This window comes from Chironomus tepperi, unplaced genomic scaffold (assembly GCF_022539635.2).
Source record: "Chironomus tepperi strain 1889 unplaced genomic scaffold, CSIRO-AGI_Ctep_v1 contig_257, whole genome shotgun sequence".
NCBI lineage: Eukaryota > Metazoa > Arthropoda > Insecta > Diptera > Chironomidae > Chironomus > Chironomus tepperi.
In genome coordinates this window covers 231,854-253,632 of record NW_027226379.1, presented here as the reverse complement: position 1 = coordinate 253,632, position 21,779 = coordinate 231,854, and the positions used below count along the sequence as shown (strand labels likewise).

The window sequence follows — 21,779 nt, the reverse complement described above, 5'->3', positions numbered from 1 at the left end:
ATAAATATCTATACAACTTAATGTCTACATAATTTCCTTTGATTTATTTAGAGATCGCTGGATATATGCAGATTTATACCTAAATATTTTTGATAAGTTTTCTAGGGGCGCGTTGTGAATATTATTTTTGGGGTAATGAATATTCATTGCATTAAAAAACCGGATCACGTCTTGGAATTTTATTAAGAAAAAAACATTGGTAAGTATTTTATAGAGCTATCAAGGTCTGAGACACTTATATAAGCTAATTAAGTTATCAAGACTTTAGTGTATGATGGAATATTTCTGGAAAATCCACTTATTGCTTGCGGTAAATTGATAGAATTCTAATTTAATATGGTAAATGGAGAATGAGAATTTTTGAGAAAGGGATTATCATAAATTAAGTGTTTAAGGATGAATATTTGGCAAAATGAAGGCATGGCTACAAATTTCATTTTCAACGTAATTTTGAAATTTAAACTTTCGCATCAATTTTGGAACGGTTTGCTTGAGAAAAGCATTTAATTTTGGAAAGTTTGGTAAACTTCAAATGTTCGCTTCAATTTTGGAATGATTTGCTTCACAAATCATTCAAATTTAAAAAGTTCGTTAAATTTCAAATTTTGAAAAACCGTTTAATACCAAATTTCGTTTATCCTTCAAATTCTTATTATAATCCACACACCAATTAATAATGAGCGCGAAATCTAAGAATGACATTAAGCTATCAATGAATAAGCTTGCTGATTCATAAAAACAAAAGAATCTCACAGCACGTTCAGTATTTTTTACGGATTATTCAAATAATCTTCGATCATTAACATTTGATAGCATTAGCTTAAATAAAGATTTACAATCAATACTTTGCACGAGCAGGAATAGAAACAACTCGAAAGAAGCTCAAAATAGAAACCACAAAGCAAATTATTAGCATAACATTTAATAACCAGATCATCAAATTCATTAAATATTCCTGTAACGTATCAATGTCACTAGAACTTATTTTGATATTTCTGTGGTTTCCAAAATGAAATCACCTTTAATCACATACGCACACAATATGACGACGATGGAAAATAAAAGTCTTTTGAAATTCGAATTATACGCATGAAATGACTTTTTAACAAATTAACGCAATCTATACGATTGCTGGGTAAAATCAGCATTGTCATCTCGTCTGCTCATGTAATAATCTCAATAATAGCAGATCTCATCTCGATTAGAGAGAAGAAAGAGGTGATAAATTTCGAGTTGATAATAAGTTGTGTAACAAATTATTAATAATAATTTTTATTTGTGCATGTATAGCGGAGGTAAAAGTGTCAACTAGACAACATTGTGTGCCTTTCTTCCTATATAACAAGTCAAAGTAAACATAAATTATTTTCTTTCTTTTGCATGTCGTTAGAGACACATCAATCATCGCACTTTAGAGTGTTTAATTATATCAGAGATAACAAGTTTATTAAGGCAGGGATGAGAATTGGATGTTGATCAGCAGAAGATCAGCTGAATTATTGTTTTATTAGAAAGTGTTGAATTCAACGGGAAAGCATATTTGATGTTGAATTCAGTAAAATTTACAAAAAGTGCTGAATTCAGTAAACTCAACAGAAAGTGTTTAATTTGAAAGTGTAAACTTAAAAGAAAGTGCTGAATACAGTTGAATCATCAGAAAGTGCTGAATTCAGTCAAATCATCAGAAAAACCGGAATTTAGTCAAATCATCAAAAAATGCTGAATTCAGTCAAATCAACAGAATAAGCTGAATTCAGTTAACTCAACTAAAAATGCTGAATTCGGTCAAATCAACAGAAAATGCTGAATTCAGTCAACTCCACAGAAAGTCAATTTAGTAGAAATTGTTGACCAATTTAGATAAATTTCACCTCAATCTTCTATCCAACAATCCAGAAGTTTCATTAACATCAACATCCAGTTGTCAACTCTGATGAAAAAGCTGATCGAAAGATGAAAAAAGCAAGAAGAAGTCAGCGAAAATCAAACAAAAAGAAGAGACAAGAGTAAAAGAGATTCTTAGCATAACATTGCAGTTTTGTTGCTTCTTGCATATATGTGCGGCATCACAATATATATTATTTTTTTCGTATTTTCATTTTACCATACGTAGATGTGTGCGACTGAAGAAATTCACAACCAAAACAAAAAAATTTCATTTTACATTCATATTTTAGTCAGTCTTTTACGAAACGTGTTACGAGTAAGATGTTAAAAAATATTTAAAATTTTTTTTATCAAATTCGGGATCAGATTTTAAAAAATATTAGTTTTAAAATTAATTAAGCCATAATAAGAAGTGCATAGAAGAATCGAGAATCAAAAAGTAATCGTTAAAAGTTGAAACTTAAAGTTTAAAAAACGTTTCAAAAAAAAAGAAAGAGTTTCTCTTCAATTTTGTGAAAGTGCCTCGCCGTTTGCTGCGATCTTTTAATTTAAAACATAAATTTTTCCCAACCATTTCTCGTCCAATTGCATTTAAAATATTTTACAATTATTTTTAAATAAGGTAATTTTTAGTGTTTTAAACTTTTTAAGTAATTATCGATGGTGATAAGAAGGAAAGAGTTAGCTAGGAATCATATGACAATGAAAGTTGTGTGATTTTTTGTTGTTACAGGCAACTTTCTAAAAAGTTATTTTGTGTAAAGTGTTTGGATTGATTTTTAATTGAAATATAGACACTTTTGAGTGGGTAATACGATGTATTGTGTAACTATAAGTCAGTAAAAAGCTATTGAATAGTTTGAATATGATAATGTGTATTTAATTATGTGAATTGAGGCATTTTGTAAATTTTAATGATATGCTTAATGAACAGATAAATAAGATGATAATCTTGTATCATAACTTGATCTCGCTTCATTTGCCACTACTAATGGAATTTGCTTTGAATATTCTTGTATATTCAGCTGGTTTAAAATTGACATCAATATACATAAACAGGATTATTAAATTAACAATCGTCTTTGTCAAGAATTCTTTGAAAATCAACAAGGAAGATAGAATATCATTGACATTTGACATTCAGTGATTCAGTTCTCGAACTCTGTTGCTCTCAATGGCTGCAATTAATTGTCTAATTCTTGAACTTTGAACTTCGATATTGTTATGATTTTCTTATGATGTTTTTCATAGAAAATCAGATTAAGTTTCAAGTTTTGAACTTGTTGCTTAAATATTTTCATAGAAGGTCTATTGTTAATCTATTCTGCTCTGACTTAAATGTACAGTCGAATTTGACTCAATTCAACTTTAAACTCGATGAAACTGGATATTTGCAATTTAATATTATTGATAATTTGTTACTATTCAACCACTGTGAATCGTAGGGCGTTTTGATCATCAATATGAACATTTTATGTTTATCTTTTTATATAAATATAAGCTATATCTAATCTAAAATTTAGGACTTTTACCTCATTTATGAAAATTGATAGAAAACCAGTCAGGTTGGCTGGGCGAGGTGTGAGATCTCAGTAAACAGACAAACTAGAGAGCTAGGATTTGAAGCATTAGATCCGTTTAAGTGAGTTACTGGCTTACGGTTTAGTCTCGTATCTTTAAACTATTCCTAATTGCTTTAATCAATGGCTTTTTCAATTTATTTACAAAACACTTCAAAAATTTCCCCTCAATTCAAGGATTTGAATTTTTTTTGACCGTTATTTTTCAAAATCATGTTTTCCTTTGTTTTATTTTATTATTAAATTTTTTTTGATAAATTAGATAGCATTTTTTGTCAATTGATCTGATTTCTGTGCCAAAATTCGTTTAAATCCACCAATAACACGAGAACCTTCAACATTTTCATTGAAATCATTTGAAAAACCGAGTTGAGTCACCTGCGTGTACCGTTTCATCAACTTTGAGCTCTACTCTTAGCTCTACTAATCGCTTTATTACATGAATAAAATGATCATCGCTCAGTGATCTTCTGTATTGACCATATAGACCACACCAGCTGAGTCTCACCTACCTGCAAAAAAGCATTCTAAACGATTTCTTATTACTTCCATGACAATTATTATAATAGACTCGACTATGAATAAAAATTTTCTGCATACCCTTTAGGTCATTGCATCTTGACTGCATCTTCATGGCCGTTAAATGTCTCGATAATCGTCGAATGTTGTTGTATAACTGATATTCAATATTTATGTCATTAATTATCAGTTGACATATCCTTAATTACAAAATTCTCAGTCAATATTAAGTCATCAGTGTAGTTAGTCTTCATACTCACCCCAAAGCAATAAGGACAAGTAAATACTTAAACGCAATGTGCTCATTGAAACACAAACATTTCGAAATTGCAAAAAAATTTCCAAGTGGCTTTAACAACAACAACAACTGTTTTAATCATTCACCTGAGCATATGCGTTAATTCCATAAGTGGCCAACTACATATGAAAACACTAAGTTCATTGATGGACACATGAGGCAAAGCTGATTTAGTTTATTTTTCAAATTATGATTAATGCAATGACTGCACACATGATATAATAATCGTTACAAAATTCGAGAAAAATTCATACATAAAACAACAAATATTTATAATTACTGCAATTTTTATATTTATTCAGTTGTTGCTGTTGTGTTTTGAAAGTTACCCATTTTGGAGTCGATTGAGTGTGATTTCATTTAAGAGACATAAAGATTGGCGAATAATGACAATATTTACTTTTTTTTTGCACTGAAAACTATTTTTGTAAGTTGTGAGAGTGATAGTGGATATATATTGTGAAATGGAAGAAAGTCATTTCCCATAAAAAAATATTGTTGCTCTTTTCTTTCTGTTGAATCATAATGTGTGCGATTTTTGAAGAAAGATATGTGTAATGGGTGATTCCGTGAATGAGTAAAGTTTTTGGTTTTTGAAAATTAGACAAATTAAAACAATTGCAAATTTTAGAGTTTTGAAGTTTTGAATCCTTTTTCTCTTGTTTGACGTATATTAGCGCATTTTTGAAAAATGGCGCTTATTAGCTGGCTGGTTGACTTGGTGAGGTGCGAAATCTTGACAACTAGATATTGTAGAGAGCTCTAGTTTGAACCATTAGCACTGTGCCATTTAGTTATTCCGACAACGATTGGTCCCAAAGCCTAAAACTACCTCTAAATAAGTGAATTAATAATTTTTCATTTCATAACCAAAAACACGTGCTCTTTAAGTTCCAATTCTTAACTTTGAATTTCAATGAGTAACAGTTCGGCTCATAGCTTGCATTATCAAACAAGCAATTGATTGTCTAAAATCTGTGTTTGAATCTTGTTTGGTCTGATATTGTGAAATTGCTTCACTTTATTATCTAGAATTATAACAGAGCTCGACTCCATATAAAATTTGAGTCGAATATTAGCTCTACCTTACAGATTGATTGTCTTTCATGACCTCTCTTAGATGTAACCTGATAATGTCTCTATCCCTGACTACCAACTTTACATTTCCAATTTCAATTCAGTGCTGTCTTTATTAATAAAATATCGAAAGTCCACTCGAGCGACACAAATGAAGAAGGTTCCATCAAGGAACTTTTGAGGCTCCGCTAAAGCTCTTTAAAAAAAAAAAACAGAAGTCGCCGTCATTGTGTCGCTCGGTTCCTAACATATCCAAGATATTCTGTCTAAAGCAACATTTGTTTGTCTCCCTGAAAATTCTTATAAGAAAATCAGAGTTTTCCTCATCAATCAAAAAGTTTTCCTTTATTTGTAAAATTTATATAAATATGGATTATAAATCAAATCCGCTTAAACCTCTTTATGACTACGGATGAGTCAATATGAATTAATTTGGCTACACTTTATTAACCACTCTAATTCACGGATCTGTTTAAAATTACTTGAAAATTGAGTTTAATTTAACCATATTATTAACTTGCTGCATAATAAGCACTAAACAAACAAAAATCGAAACTTCCTACTGCAGAGTAAACCCCAAATACACCACAAACAATCATCTTTCAACAATGCCTGTCTGATTCATATTCCAAAGAGATTTTCCCACTGTCAAATGACAATGCTTCCGACTTTACATAAAAAATCATGCTCACTTAATAGCAAATCAATCATATCATGTTTTTTTGCTAAAGTCAACAGCTCATGAGATGCTTTCTTCGAAACGTGAAATTTTCGACGTTACGTAAAGCGGATCATGAAGATGTTTACATCACTTTGATTGTTATTGACCATAATAAAGCTAAAAAGTTCCGTTTTATTGGTAAAATTTGGGTAAAAAGACTTTCTAGGAAAAAGTTAATTTTGATGATCGAATTTTGTAGAAAGTTGAAATTTTCAAAATTTTAAGGCCTTTACCTTCCTGGAATTTAGGTATGCATTCATTCGATTGCTAATCATACAGAAAAATCTCATTAGCAGTCGTCAATTAATTTAAAATAAAATCAAGATTAACCGAAATTTCACAATTCATATTAAGGTTGTCATACTGTCATAATTTTCCCTGACCTGATATCCATTGACAAAACAATCACGATATAATTTTAAAATTGTCACACTGATACTAATTATAGTGAAAATGTTTAAATATTAATTTTTAATCAAAACAATTTTAATGGGGTTTGTTTGGGTATGATGTCTAAGTGACGAGAGATTTTTGAGGCTGAAATTGGAATCATAAAGATGTGAAAAGTTGTTGAGATTCAGTACCGAAAGCTAATCAATAATAGTAGTTTTGAAATTCATAGCTGTCCTAAAACTAAGACAATGTGTCCAGGCAATGAGTTCTTGAGAAGGGATCGATATATCATTGAATTGTCTTCATATCAATCTTGAGAATTGAGTCAAAAGTAAGACATTCTAAAGAAGCATCTCTGTAAGATTCAGGGCTCCGCATGATATGTGTCTTAGGATTAAACACAGTTTACCGAGAGTGGGTTCGTTAAATCATCGCATTCAAACCTAGACACCCAGTTTATACTTCGATACAAACAACTTTTCTGATGACATTATTGCCTGTATCCTACAAATAGAGGCTGTGAGCCGCGTTTCCAGTGCAAATGATTCGAAAAAGAATATCACAAAAATATCATAAGCCAAGATTCGATCTCATGATCGCTGGGTCGGTGTGCAATGATTATGAATGGAGTAACGAATCCAGTACGTCTCTGAATCACTTCGACTGACTTTACTTCAGGAAAATTATGCCATAGATAAACCGAAGTACGTCAGAATTAGTCAGAAACTGGAAATTAATCTGTCATCAACTAGTTATAACGTATTTTTGTCAGCTCCGGTTTTGACTTAAAATTGAACTTAAATGACTTTATTTGCTAGCTATGACATTTATGCATATATGCATGACATTTTCATAATTGAAAGGCAAGGAATCTTAAAATCCCTTAAAAGATTGTCCTCATTTATGTACGATCCATTAATAAACAGAAAGCTTATAACTTAATTAATGAAATAAGAGGAAAAAATAAATTGTAGGCGAATACATTTTATCTGATCGCGTTTATGTTCACATGATATATGTAGAGATTAATGTACTTTTGCAATATCATAAAAATTAGACCATGCAAAGTACAAAAATTTCTTCAGATCACGTGTAGAAACTCTTTACATTTTTTGGTGAAGTTACACATTGTTACTGAGCATTTATGCTCCAACTGTGAAAATTGGCAACAAAAAACGACAAGCTTGTAATGCAATCCATGCAAAATTAAACCACAAAAAGAACATAAAAATGAGACCACGAGGAGGCATACCATCATGAGTTCTTGAAAAAAAAAGACTGACTTTCTGGTCGCTATTGTACATTGTCAAAATGGAAATTTCATTTTTTTTTTTCATTAAGGAGAGTGAATCAGTTCACATTGTGTCTGCTTTGTCTCGTTTCAATTCATTCCGGATCTTTTTTCTTTCTTTCTCTTTCTTGCTTCTCGTTCCTCTTCACAGTGAAATTTGTTTGCATGATGATGACGCATTGCACCTTTACCGGATTGTGTATATGTTTTTACTCACCTCGTTTTTCGTACGTTTTCAAATGACATCAATTTCATGAATACATTTTGTGTTGTATATGCGCGCGGGAAAGTCCAATTAATTGTTACAAGGATCTTGAACTTCTTCTGAAATTTCAAAGTTAATGAGTCTGACAGGGAGAAACTCTGTTATTTTTTTTATGAATGTATGTAGGATTGGTGCGCGATTGTAAAGAATTTATTCTTCATTTATCGCTGCTGCTGCTGCTGATATGTAGGCACTTTCAATAAATTTAATAAAAGATAAAACTTTCTATTCATGACATCTTCTCACTTGTTAATGATCTTCGTAAATTATCATGGTAAAATCCTTCTTGTTGGAGATTTGTTTAATGACGATGGGTGTTTTTTATTATCGGTTGGAAGTCTTTAAATTATCGGATGGAATTTAAGAAGTTGTTCCGTGTTTACGTTGGGAGGGAAATGCTTTGAAATTCATGTCGATATGTTCATTTTGTGTTCCTATTTGGCTGTGTCTTGATGTTTCTTCTGTCAGGAATTTGAGTTAGTTACTGAATGTTGTATTAGGTTAGGCAGCCAGAACTCGACTTAAAGATCTTAGATCCTTCTAAATTAGTGTTTGATCAAAAATTTGTTAAAAACTTGCATTTTTTGCGTTTAAGATGCTCTTTCCTGTAGTTTTTGGACTAAATCTAGTCTAAATAGAGACTTTTGCTTCGTCCTAATTGCCTATAAGCTTAGAATTGGCTATTATACAGCAAAACAGTCACTATTCATTACCACTATTCTTGATCAAGATCTGTGTTTCATCTAGGATGAATATTTTGGCATTTGTTACAAGATTTCATCAATGAATTGAGAATAAATCCCAATTCTAAGCGAAAATCGACTATTGTCCGAATGGAAAGTTCATTATTCATCTAACTAGTTGCATCTCTAGTTCAAAGGACAACTAATGTCTTTCCTGTCATTACTGCGACATATTCCCGAGTGTAATAGGCTGTTATAATTCAACCGTTCGTCTAGATATAAACGTAAAATTATATGGCAAGCAACTCAAATGTCCAGTTTATATCTAGACATATGTAAGGTCTCCTAATCGCAAAATGTTCGATTTGGGATTGTTATACACAGAACAACAATAATTGTCCTTAATTTTAAACTGCTCTAAACATACAACTAGTCACAAAGCATCAATTCACTCGGTTAACATCAAATTTGGATTGCAACACTTGATACTGCTTTGTATACCTAAATTAAATTCTTGTAATTACAAAATAGAACATTATTCTATGACCAAACATTCACATTATCATTTAAAATTATCTCTGCAACACTACATCCATAATTTATGTCATCATCCATAAATTTACATGCTTTACATAGTTTTAACCAACATATTCATGTGAATTACCTGTTAAGTGAATCATATACGATAAATTTCAATTAAAAAGAGAATTATCATTAAGGTCATACACATATGCAGACCTTGGATGAATTAACTAGCTAACCAATGCCTCGCACCTATACATTGTTTTTGTATTTTCGGCATTAATATTGTTATACTTTATTTTTCAGGTGAAAAACGCTCCTCAAGACCAGAGGAAGTTAGTCAAACAAATGAATCGTCAATGAGTGTTGTGTCTTAGTGTATGGATCATATAAGCTTTAATTAATCAAGATATTAAGAGTAACCAAAACAAAAAAAAAAAAGAGTCATAATTAAAATTCGTGTAATTACTTAGTAATTAAATGTTTCATAACAATGAAACGGCAAATAGAATTAATCCGTTATGGAGCACAAAAATCATTAATTAAATCATCATCTGTGTTAATAGTTCTATTAATAATAATACAATTTGTTAATTCTACAACAATACGCGATGAGTCAGATGATGTCAGGCGACATAATGATGCAAATGGTAAGTTTCATCTTCTATATTTCTCTTTTGCTTATGCCTTTCTTGATACCGTTAATTTTTAATGTACATACTGTGGCATTGCAACATTATAAAAGCATGTAAAAAGCGAAAGTTTCTCATTTCCTGTTCATATTCATGCGACGATATAATAGAAGAAAAAAATGTTAATTCTTTTGTGGTTGTTATGTAAATTGAAGAACTTATGAATTGTTGTCTGTTGTGGCTATTTTAGAATTTCTTGGTGACCATATTTTTTATAGCAGACCGGTTTGTTTGTGATTTATGATTGTGGATTCTACAACAATAATCTTCGTTTTTATTTTTTTTTTCAAGGTCGATTAAAATTTATATTAATAAAAATATTTTATATGGGGTCGTTTACAAGTGATGTCTACTGAAAAAACTGAGATTTTGTGCTCTTTGACCTGCTAAACCTCTGTCTCAACTTGATCAAATTTGAATTTTTAGGCCCATACTACTTAATTTGGTTCGCTGACCATAAAGATCAATTGTGATCCATTGCATCCCTCATATGGCACCCAAAATTGGTTCTATTGTCGATTTAAATCTGCCAATCATTTTAGACCAAAAATGACTCATTATAACTCAAAAGACTCTAATTTACGGGACCCTCAATTTGCGTTACTTCAATTTGATTAATGTTGATTTCTAAAAGATATGACCGATCTAGCATATTTTTGCAAATCAAGGATGACGTATTGATCCCTGATATTTAGGGAGGAACCCTTAGAGATAGAGTTTAGGATTTAGTAGCATCTCGAATAACACAAGTCGGTCAATTGATCCAAAATCTGACACCACCCGGACATTGCTCTCCCATGATGTTGGATTTTCAGCTTCCGGCACAGGGTACGACATCAAGTTAAATTCCTGAAGTCTTGATGCCAGATTTTTGATTGATTAATCAATTTGTGCTATTTTAAATACCACTAAGTCCTAAACCCTCTCCCTAAGAGCTCCTCTTTGAGATGCCATTTATGTCCGACCTTTACACGAGATTCGCGCATCTTCATCTTCATCATCTTCATCATCATCATCCACGTTAAGGCCGTTAGTGTTAACCACTGAAATATTAAAACTCTGATTTCACCAGTTTGAAAGTTCCGTTCATGTCCATACATGAAAATGTGATTTTAAAAGAGATTTTTTTTTTATTTTAACTTCTGTTTTTGTTACTCTATTAATTTTCATTAGAGTGGAAAAATGTAGATTTTTTTCGCTAATTTTAATGAACATTTTATGCAGACTTAGTAATTTATGATAAGTAGCATAATGAATTGATTATTTTGGAGGATAATTTGCGAAATTAAAAAATAAATGAAATTGTTGATGGCTATTTAATTTGCAATGTTGGTGGTGGATGTGGGATAGGATTGGGGAAAATGTAGCTCACATGACTGACCTAGTAATAAGAACATTATTGGCCGTTTGTCTGATATTTTCAAAATGCTGGCAAACGATTCTTTAAGCTCGAATCCAGAAGATTTGGCTAAATCCCGAGCGACACTCCCGAACACCCAAGGAACATGCTAATGAGTATACTTATTTAGGGAAAGATGCCCATTGGCTTTTAGGGACAAGGGTTCAATTGGCAGACATTGGGAAGCCATATTCGTCTCCTTTGTGTCACTCAGAAATAACATCGAAATCTCAATCTTTAACATACACTTCCAAATTTTCAAAATTATCACTAATTTAAACCATTTCTTAAAACACTCAAATCACAACAATTTAGCTAGGATTAGCTTCTCAACATTATTATAGAAAGTAGCAATCAAATATAATTATTTGTTTAAAAGAAAGTAACCAGCGGCATTAACAATAAGAATTGCTTAATTCTGCCCTAGATTATAATTAACATGAAAATCATTCGGCTCAAGGGCTAGCCGCTTTAATTAATATCTACCGAAAGGAACTAATACTTAATGATTGCAAGTTGTTAGCAAAATGTACAGCAGTAAGTTTCAGGCATATCGATAAAAAATGCTTAAAGTTGAACTGAGCAAAAAAAACAACAACAAATATTTCGATAATTCCGATCGATTTCCAAATTCCACTTGGGAATTCTCGAAATGCATTTGGAGTCTATCATAAATGATGTTTCCAGAATAGCACAAATTGGTTAATCAGGTCGGATTGACATTGACTTGGTGTTGGATGCTTGAGTCACACTGGCCTGATGCCGGTTTACTAAAAACTATAATTTTAAGTCTGTACCTAATTACAATTGATGTTCTTAGCACGACATCGTGTTTGGTAGCGTATCGTTACTTCGCTGTATTAAAGGGCCTCATAGTTCTCTGGATGGCACCGTCGGTAGCTGGTAGTCCGTCGGTACTAAAGCAATCAAACTAAATTCAGTATTAACCTTAAAATTAAGTTTCTAGAAGCTTAATCTCCCCTTATCTTTCACATGCTACTCATCATAACTGAACAACTCCTAAAATAATTGACCAATTAAATTGATGCAGACAGAATCGAAGATCTTTCAATTGTTTTCACAAAAAATGCTTTGATTCAAAACCAGTAGTTAAGTGTCATTAATCACTAGTCCAACTTGTTTGAATCCACATACATAATTCTACTGGAACAAAGCGGTAAATTATTTAAATCTACAGACGTACATCCACAATTCGGTTTAGATTAAAAGGCAATTGTATACAGAACCGACAAAAAGTTCTTCTTGCTTTTTTGTGAACTTTCTCTTATTAAATTCATGCATTAATTTTCGGAATGAGCATTAAACGCACTGCATTAATGAATACATTATCAATTATGTTCATGCACAAAAGAATTCTGTTGAAAAATATTGCGTAAAATTACATAAATTGTTAGTAATTCTTGTATTGAGACATAAAATTGCTATATTCATGTAGCGAGCATTAATATCAACATGAGCATCAAGCTATGCATTAATTCATAGTAATTATTTAAGTCAAAAAAAGCGAAAATGATGATCATCGACGAGAGATCGACCAAATGAAATCGAAACCGAGACTCCGATAGCTCAATAAACTCTTAATGTCTTACGTTAAGTTAATAAATGCATACATTTTATGCTATATTTATCTTACTTTTACTATTTTTTTTCATTTTATATGTCAGTCGGTCAATATTTATTGCTACGAAACGGAACAAAATAGAAAAGAAGAAACTGATGAGAAGAAAAGAATGGAAAGAAAGAAGTGAAAAACGAAGGTGGAATCACGCCGAAGTTAATTTTGCTTTCTATCGGAACTAGTTGCGGTCGGCTATGCTTCATTCATAGAATCGTAAATTGTTGTTCAATGATGCATACGTTAATGTCTATTAAGTAAATATTTTCTTTTGATTTCGGATATCTTTTTGTGATACGGAAGATGCTTATTGATGGATGCTTCATTATTGGTTCCGTGATTATGGTTTTCGCCACTTTCGGCACTTAATTAGCGATGCCGTGAGTGGAATGTTTTTAAATAATGTCAATAAAGAGCCATTAGCGCCGGTTATTTGAGCTTTTAGACTTGTTGCATGCCTTTGAGGACTGAACTCATCCTCAGCTCGTAAATAGCATATGATGGTTACTTGATCCATAATCCGACATCTGGTCGGCATGACACCGACATGATGCCGGGTCTGAACCGAATTCGACTGACTAAGTCAGAGCCACGGTGACCTTAGATTGGATTTTTGGTACATTAGCCGATGCTAATCACGGCATCCATTGACAATTCCCATCCCTAGGGTTCAACTAAGTACTGCAGCCCTGCATTTCCTACATTTTAGATTCACATACCTTCAGTTTTCGGCTGTATCTAATAGTTCGTCCAATGCTGCAGTCCTACATTCTTCGTCTGCATGTCTACAGTTATGGACTTACCCAACCCTTCCCTAATTCCCCGACATAATACTAAACATCATACCCGAATATCCCCCAACCATAATATTCAATATTCCAACTTTAATGACTCATAAAAACCATCCATTTATCTCTTTACAGAACTAACATTTTGTCAGCAACTTAGAAACTTTGAGTCACGACGAGCACGTGATTACAAAGACAAAGGCTCACGAGTTCACGTGAGAGTACCAAGATGTAATCGTATTGGTGACTTCGAGCCAATTCAATGCTCAAATGAAATTGATAATACTCATTGCTTTTGTGTGGATGAATATGGTATTGAAATTCCGGGTACGCGTGCCGAAACGGAAGATCAAGTAAACTGTAAGAAACCAGAAGATGACTGTCCAGCTGCCTCATGTCGGATGTTTTGTCCCAGTGGTTTTGCACGCAATCAAACAAGCGGTTGCCCAATATGCAAGTGCTTTGATGCGTGTAGCGATGTAAAATGTCCCAACGGACATGAATGTGAGCCAATTGAAGTGAAATGTAAGAATGAACCGTGTCCGCCCATTCCGACATGCAGACGAGCAAGAAGCTTGAGTGATTTTTGCCCTGCAGGCTCACCGCTATCGATTGTTGGAACGGTTCGACCATTTTTATGTGGCAATGATCCCGGTAAGTAACTACTCAGCGTGTCTAATGTGATTTTATATGAGTAACTTGATGAGATTTACACAATCTCTAAATAGGATTGTCATTGTATCCAATTAAAATCCACAGTTGCAATAATTAGATTAAAAATGTTTTTGTAATGTTGGAATTAACTATTTAATTTATGTACATAGGAAAGCCACAATGTCCACCACTTTACAAATGTATGGTACAGACCGGAAATGACTATGGTGTCTGTTGTCCAGCATCATTAAAATATGAAAAACCAGGAACATGTCCAAATTCAATTGATTTTGTTTCATCACCAGCACATGGTGTTCTTTGTGGATCTTCATGCTCACATGATCTTGAATGTCCACATGTACAGAAATGCTGTGACTCAGCCAAGTGTGGTAAGACATGTCAAAATCCAAAAGATTCAACGCTTTGTCATCAAGCTAAACTTCAATCCGAGATTCTCGCAATATCGCGAAATGAAGGTCAAGGATATACACCGCAATGTGATTCAAAGAATGGACAATTTAAGACAAAACAATGTTCAAATAATAATTTAGTATGTTGGTGTGTAAATCCTGAAAATGGCAATAAAATTAAAGGAACAATTGGTGCTGCAAAAACCGTCCAATGTGATAATGTTGAAAATCTTTTAATTCGATCCGGTGCTCGAAGCATAGATGGAAATAATCAATGTGACCAAAATATATGTGCTGCTGTATGTCAGTATGGCTTTAAGACAGATCACAACGGATGTAACACATGCGAGTGTGAATTACCATGTGAAGGTTTCATTTGTCCAGTCGGCTCTAAGTGTGTCGTTGCAAAAGATCCAAAATGCACCTCCGGTTCAGGATTATGTCTATCGGAGCCAATTTGTCAACCGGATCTCATTTATTCAAATCCGTGTGGTAAATATTTTTTTTAATCAATATTAATCATGCGTCGATTGAGAAAGTATAAAAATATTTTTCTTTTTTTTGGTATGTTGCAGAACAGGGAGTTCCATTGACTCATAATTTTACCGATGAAATAGCTTATTGCAATGAAGGTAAGGTGTCATTATCACTTGATTTACAGCACAGACCTTTAAAAATGTTGTATCTTTAGATTTAAATCCATCGGAATATCAAGTACAGTCATTTTTGGATGCAAGCGATGAGAATGTTGTTGGACGTTCATTGATGTCAAAAATAACATGTCCAAATGGCTTTAAATGCACCAGATTAAAGGGTCAAAGTGAAAGTGTATGTTGTCCAAATGACCTGATTCCTGCATCAGCTGATAATCATGAAGTGGAAGAAACAACTGTGCGGCAAGCATCAAGTGAGTATTTTTGTGGATCAATTTTTGGAACTTTCGACTTACTTTTGAATATTTTCTTCTTCATTTACTTCCTTTAGTGTGTGAATATTTGAGAGATTTTAGCGACCGTATGGAGGGTACCGAAGAGGGAATGGCATTAGCAATTATCCCACCAAAATGTAACTCCGATGGATCATTTGTGGCAATGCAATGTCAATTAAAACGAATGACTGTAACAAAGGCAGAACAGAAAAAAGTCTTGGAACAAAACAATATCCGTGAAATGAGAAAATTATTAAACAATCGACGTCGACGAGACATTGAAACATTAAAATTAGTTCGTGTTGATAATGTACAGCAGAATAGACGATCTGATGATGGCCTTGACACACAAGTCGTTCTTGACTTTCTTAAAAAGAAAATTATTGAGTCACCAGATAGATTTATAAGTGAATTATTTGGTGACAATACGCAAGGCAGAACAGCAAGAGTTATTGACATCCAGGCTGAGGATTATGAAGATGACGAGGAATCTGATGAGTTTGATGTCAGAGACGAACGTAAATTGGCATTAAAATCACAGAATAGATTCAATGACTTAGTTGAAGTGGAAGTCGAACAATGCTACTGTGTTGACCGTTTTGGAACTGAAATTCCACAAACAAGAGGTTCAATAAATGTTACAGAAGAAACATGCTTTAAAATTCGTGACAACATTGAGTGTTTAGATTTGACATGTAGAATGGGATGCGACTATGGCTTTGTTATAGATCCAAATAGTAAATGTCCAACATGTCAATGTCGTGATCCATGCGATGGTGTTCAATGTGAAAATAATCAAGAATGTCGAACTGTCGAAGTTTCATGTGAAGATGCTTACTGTCCACCAGTTCCAAGTTGTTTCCCAAAGAAGCAAGGCCAATGTCCATTTTTAGTTCCACCAGCCGGTGAAGATTCAGATGATGCATGCGCTTATGAATGTAGATCAGATAATCACTGTAGTGCATCGAAAAAGTGCTGTTCAAATGGATGCGGAACTGTTTGCGTTGAACCAATGCTTAAGTCAGCCTGCCAACACCTTCAATCAATTCAAATTCATCAAGCAATTGAATTAGGCATTCCAGCAAAACAAAAATATATAGCACAATGTAATGATGATGGAACATGGAAAACAATACAATGTGGACCAAACAACATGTGCTGGTGTGTTGATGAACGAGGAAATGAAAAGAGCGGAACGCGTACATCCGACGGTATGCCAAATTGTTCAGTCAGTAAAACATCAAATTGTCCAAAAGTACGATGTAAATATTGTGAACATGGATATGTGTTTGATCAAAATGGATGTAAAACATGCGAATGTAAAGACTTATGTAAAGAAATTAAATGTCCGGTAGACGAACAATGTGAACTCGTTCAGGTTGAATGTATCAATAGTTACAATAATACACAACCATGTCCAAGACTTCCGATATGTACACCAATACGCGACTCTGTATGCACTGAAGGACTTCCATTAAAACAAAATGGACGTGATATAAATTGTGGACCCGATGCAACAGACTGTCCAACAACACATACATGTAATTTAAATCCAATTACAAAGCATGGAGTTTGCTGTGCAAAGAGCCGTGACGTATGCTTTGAATCAATCGATTCATCATGCATATTAAATGACAATGATGTTAGTGAAAGCATTGTTAAGTATCGTTTTAATCCGCGTTACAATAAATGTACGGCAATACGATTATCGAAGAAAAATAAAATCTCATCATGTGCAAGTAAAAATCTGTTCCACAATGAGCAAGCATGTAAATCTGTTTGTCCTGTTTTGACACAATGTGAAAGATTAAAATTAAAAAATTCAATTGTTGCAAGGCGACGTGCTGATAAATCTGATATATGGTTCCGTCCACGTTGTGACCCGGAGACGGGAAATTGGAGTTCCGTACAATGCATAGCTGAAAATACGACAGAGAATACGCGCGTATGCTGGTGTGCTGATAAGAAAGGTTCACCGATAAAAGGCTCATTAACGAAAGGCGCCGAGCCAGTTTGTAATTATAGACAGGCAAGACGTCGCGTACAAGAACATACAGATCCGGTTATGGAGGAACTAATACGTCAAATTACATATTTGACTGACGAAAGTAACTTTCTCGATGATGATGATGTTGAAATTTCATCATTAGAAGGTAGATCATTACCAAGTGACGATAAAATTGCAATTGCAACTGAGCGTGCTGTAGAAATATCCGAAAAGCTTAGTGAAAGTACAAAAAAGCTTATTGCATCGACAACACGATGTGATGCCTTAAGATCGACAGCTCGCTTTACCGTAACATGCGATGAGCAAGGAAATTTCCAGTCAATGCAATGCAATCATGATACGTGCTGGTGTGTTGATGAAGCAGGAAATCAATTACCATTTAGTAATACATTCAGAAAGGGAAGTAAAAAGTGCATGCATACACCACTTGACGCAATTGAAATTGAATTAAATTTAATAAATCCAAATAATGTTAAATTAACAAATTTATATGATGTAATGTTTGAGGATGTACGGGAGTTGATTGGTGATGAAAATTTTGTTAATTTCCGTGTTCATGAAAATGCTGATGGAACCGTGACGCTGAAGTTTGACTTGATTGATGATGAAAAAGTTAATCAGGCATTTGCAATTGAGGAGATGAGTAAGGAAGACAATCTGTTCCTATTTCATGGTATGCTTAAGGTAGACATGAGACAGTCAAAATTCTCACATAGAATACCAATGGAAGTGCTAACAAATGCACAACGTTCATCACTTGGCATACCACAAAATACATTTCATACAATTGTATTCATAATTGCAACATCCTCAGCATTTATAGTAAGCATCTTAGTCATTTATGTTATGTTAAAAAAAGGTAGAACAAAAGATGATAAAACACATTATGTTAATAATAAGAATCTACATTCAGGCGATAAGTTCATTGATTATACATCGCCTATATTTGTATTGAGTGCCAATGATTTACCAAGAAGTCATCATCATCCTCATCATCATCACAATAGTCGTAATAATGATGAAAGTTGAAATTGCAATTTTTTTTTATCCAATATAAAATTTCTCTTTCTGTGTGCTGTAAAGTTGATGTTTTTAGACAGTAGATTGAGAAAGAAAAAGAAAATGGGTCGTTTGTGAATGATGTCTATCATAGATTTTTGAAGTTTTTAAGAGTCACTTCCTTTCTGGTCACCTAATTATCTTGTTATAATATTCTAAATTGTCACTAGTGTTGCATAGAATTAGGGTTGGTGTGTTTGAGGAACCAAAGGGTAATCAATGAAGTAAAACACTTGGAATATAGGTGAAGGATGAAGTCAACAGTATAGACTAGGGTATATTAAGCATCAGGGGTCAAATTCATAGATGATGGAACGGCATGATAAGGTTGCGTAAAGTTACGCCACTAGTAGGGCTCAGTGATTCACCTGGTATGGTATAGTAGGTCATTTGGTATGGTGTAGTGCGACACCTGGTATGGTGAAGTGCGACACCTAGTATGGTATAGTAGGTCATTTGGTATGGTCAAGTGCGATACCTAGTATGGTGAAGTGCGACACCTAGTATGGTGTAATACGACACCTGATATGGTCAAGTAGTACGGTGTTCTATACGTTATAATGTATCCGTTCTATACCTAATAGATGCGTCATTGGTATTATGCAGATTTTACCATATCAGATGTAATATTGTATCATATCAGTGGTGTACCTAGACGTACCGTCCCAAATCGTCCCATGCCTTACCAACCATTAGTTAAATCACCCCCATCAACCCCTAATGATAGACGTTATAAGTGAACGACCCCACAAAAAATAATAATAATAAATCGAATAAATTGACATGAACACATCAGACATGAAAAAAAAAATAATTGTGTCTAATGTGTTCATGCTGATAGAAATTGAGACACATATGAATGCTCATAATTTGAGTTTAATTGTACAGTGTTTGCGTGCTATGAAATTTAGTTTACATACCTTAACTTTAATTAATCCACACTTTTTTTTCACTTGCTTTCCTATTTCTTTCTTTTTTTTCATCTATTTTTATTATTTATTTATTAATCATAATCATTTCCAATTTCATGAAAGCTTAACTTAGAGATGTTGTGAACAAAAAATGTAAAAAAATTCAATTTTTATAGTCTTTTTACATAAAAAATTGTTTTTAAATTAATTTAATGAAGAAATAAAAAATTTTAAATTGTTGTAAAAAAAAGTTTGAAGATTTTTGGATTTAATTTCTCTTGTAGAGCTTCCTTCAAAGCTGCTTTCAGACTAAATGGATTCGAAATTGACTTCTGAATGATTGATCAATTTGGAAACATTTCTTCCTTTGGGATGCTGCACATTAAGGAAATTGGTATTTTTCAATAAAATCAAGGAATATCGATGATGCTTTTAAGTTCTCTCGAGGGTTGATTTATGTACAGATCATGATAAATCCGACATCGATGTGAATTTACTTCAAGTTTATTTTCAGGAATTGCTTTATATATATTTTTATTTTATTGGAAAATTAGAATTACTTTTCAGTGGATTATTCAGATTATGGATGGGTTTTTTAGTGTTTGTTAGCTGATGCATATTGGAATCTGGATTGAAAATGATTCTTTGTGAGATTTTAAATAAAAAATGAAGGAGTAGAACTTCCGAATGTACAAAAATACATTATAACTAAGTTAATGTACTGTTGATTACTAGTTCTAACGTATTTCTGATCACAAGTAGTGTAATTTAGTTCAAGATGTTGATTTATAGACAGAGTCAGGTCTCTTTGTCTGAATGGTTGTCAAAACAGATATCTACAAAATATAAATCTCTCTTTTATGCTGACTTGGGTTTGATTCTTAACAAAGATCCGATAAATTGATCTTCCTACAGACTCTTAGTTCTCAAATTATGTATCGCAACCACACTGACACTATCAAAATTACTTTGTAAGCTTCATTGGGCCATTTTGCTAATCATATTTGTTGACAGATTTGTCTAGCATTGGATAAAGCATGCAAGTTCGTCGTTAATTGTAAAATTACTTCTGATACCATCAAAGGGAGGCTTTATAGATCTTGATAGCAAGCGAAATCAGTAATTTTTGAGCAACTCCTAATTTTAGTGTTAAAAGAATGTCAGCTTAACGTGTGGAGAGATAATTTGTACCAACAAGGTGATAGACCATGCAATAGAGTCAGTAGGGTCAATATCAAGCATTATAGGTCAGTTTCACCGATAACAGTCGGATTGATATCGACAAACCGAATGATACGGTTTGGTAAGAAGTACACTACTGGTAGCGTTCAGTGATACACCTGGCGTGGACAGATTTGTTTTAACCTAAGCTCTACATAGGAACATAGTTACAGTAAATAAGTAAGGCTCCTAAGTGAACTCATGCTGGTTTCTTTTCTTTAGCAGTACCAAACATAACCCCTTAATGCTGATCATATTGATGATCAAACACGTCAAACATTTATAAGGTTCTCAAACACATTTTAATGATACAAAACATCAAAAAAGCTCCTTCAAAGCTTTTCTATGACAAACATTCAAACATTTCATTCACAAAAATTAAAACTTTAATAAAATTTCTCCAGCTGTTCAAAAATTAAAAACTTTTAATTGACTAAGATGCATTCGAGAGCTTTTTCTCACGGCATTGTACCAACAATGACGTCATATACATCATTAAAAATTAAGCAAATAAAAAAAAGTGAAACATAATGATAAATGATGAACGAATTTTCACAGATTTTAATCGAGGATAAATAAATTTATGAAACTGTGACAAGATGAAATAATTAGCTGAATAAATTTTTTTTTGTGACTGATGAATATGAGACTATATACAGCATAGCGATGTAAGATGATTATCCGAAATAAAAAAAGATATCTTCTGATAGATGAAACTCGATGTCAGGGTAATTATTAACCACTTTAAACGCAACAGTGTGTAAATATAGCATAGAATGTATCATATAGCATAAATGGAATATGTGCGGTTTTTTAGAGGATCATTATATTGAATTT

At 33.0% G+C, this 21,779-nt stretch overlaps 1 protein-coding gene across 1 annotated transcript; it reads left to right on the top strand.

Moving 5' to 3' along the window:
• Window positions 1-2,202: 2,202 nt before the first annotated feature.
• LOC139091672 (uncharacterized) lies at window positions 2,203-19,811 on the top strand. Its single transcript, XM_070641817.1, has 7 exons — window positions 2,203-2,509; window positions 9,543-9,886; window positions 13,887-14,405; window positions 14,576-15,307; window positions 15,391-15,447; window positions 15,507-15,722; window positions 15,800-19,811. The coding sequence occupies exons 2-7, from the start codon at window positions 9,730-9,732 to the stop codon at window positions 18,778-18,780; spliced, it is 4,662 nt and encodes a 1,553-aa protein (XP_070497918.1). The 5' UTR covers window positions 2,203-2,509; window positions 9,543-9,729; the 3' UTR covers window positions 18,781-19,811.
• Window positions 19,812-21,779: the final 1,968 nt, after the last annotated feature.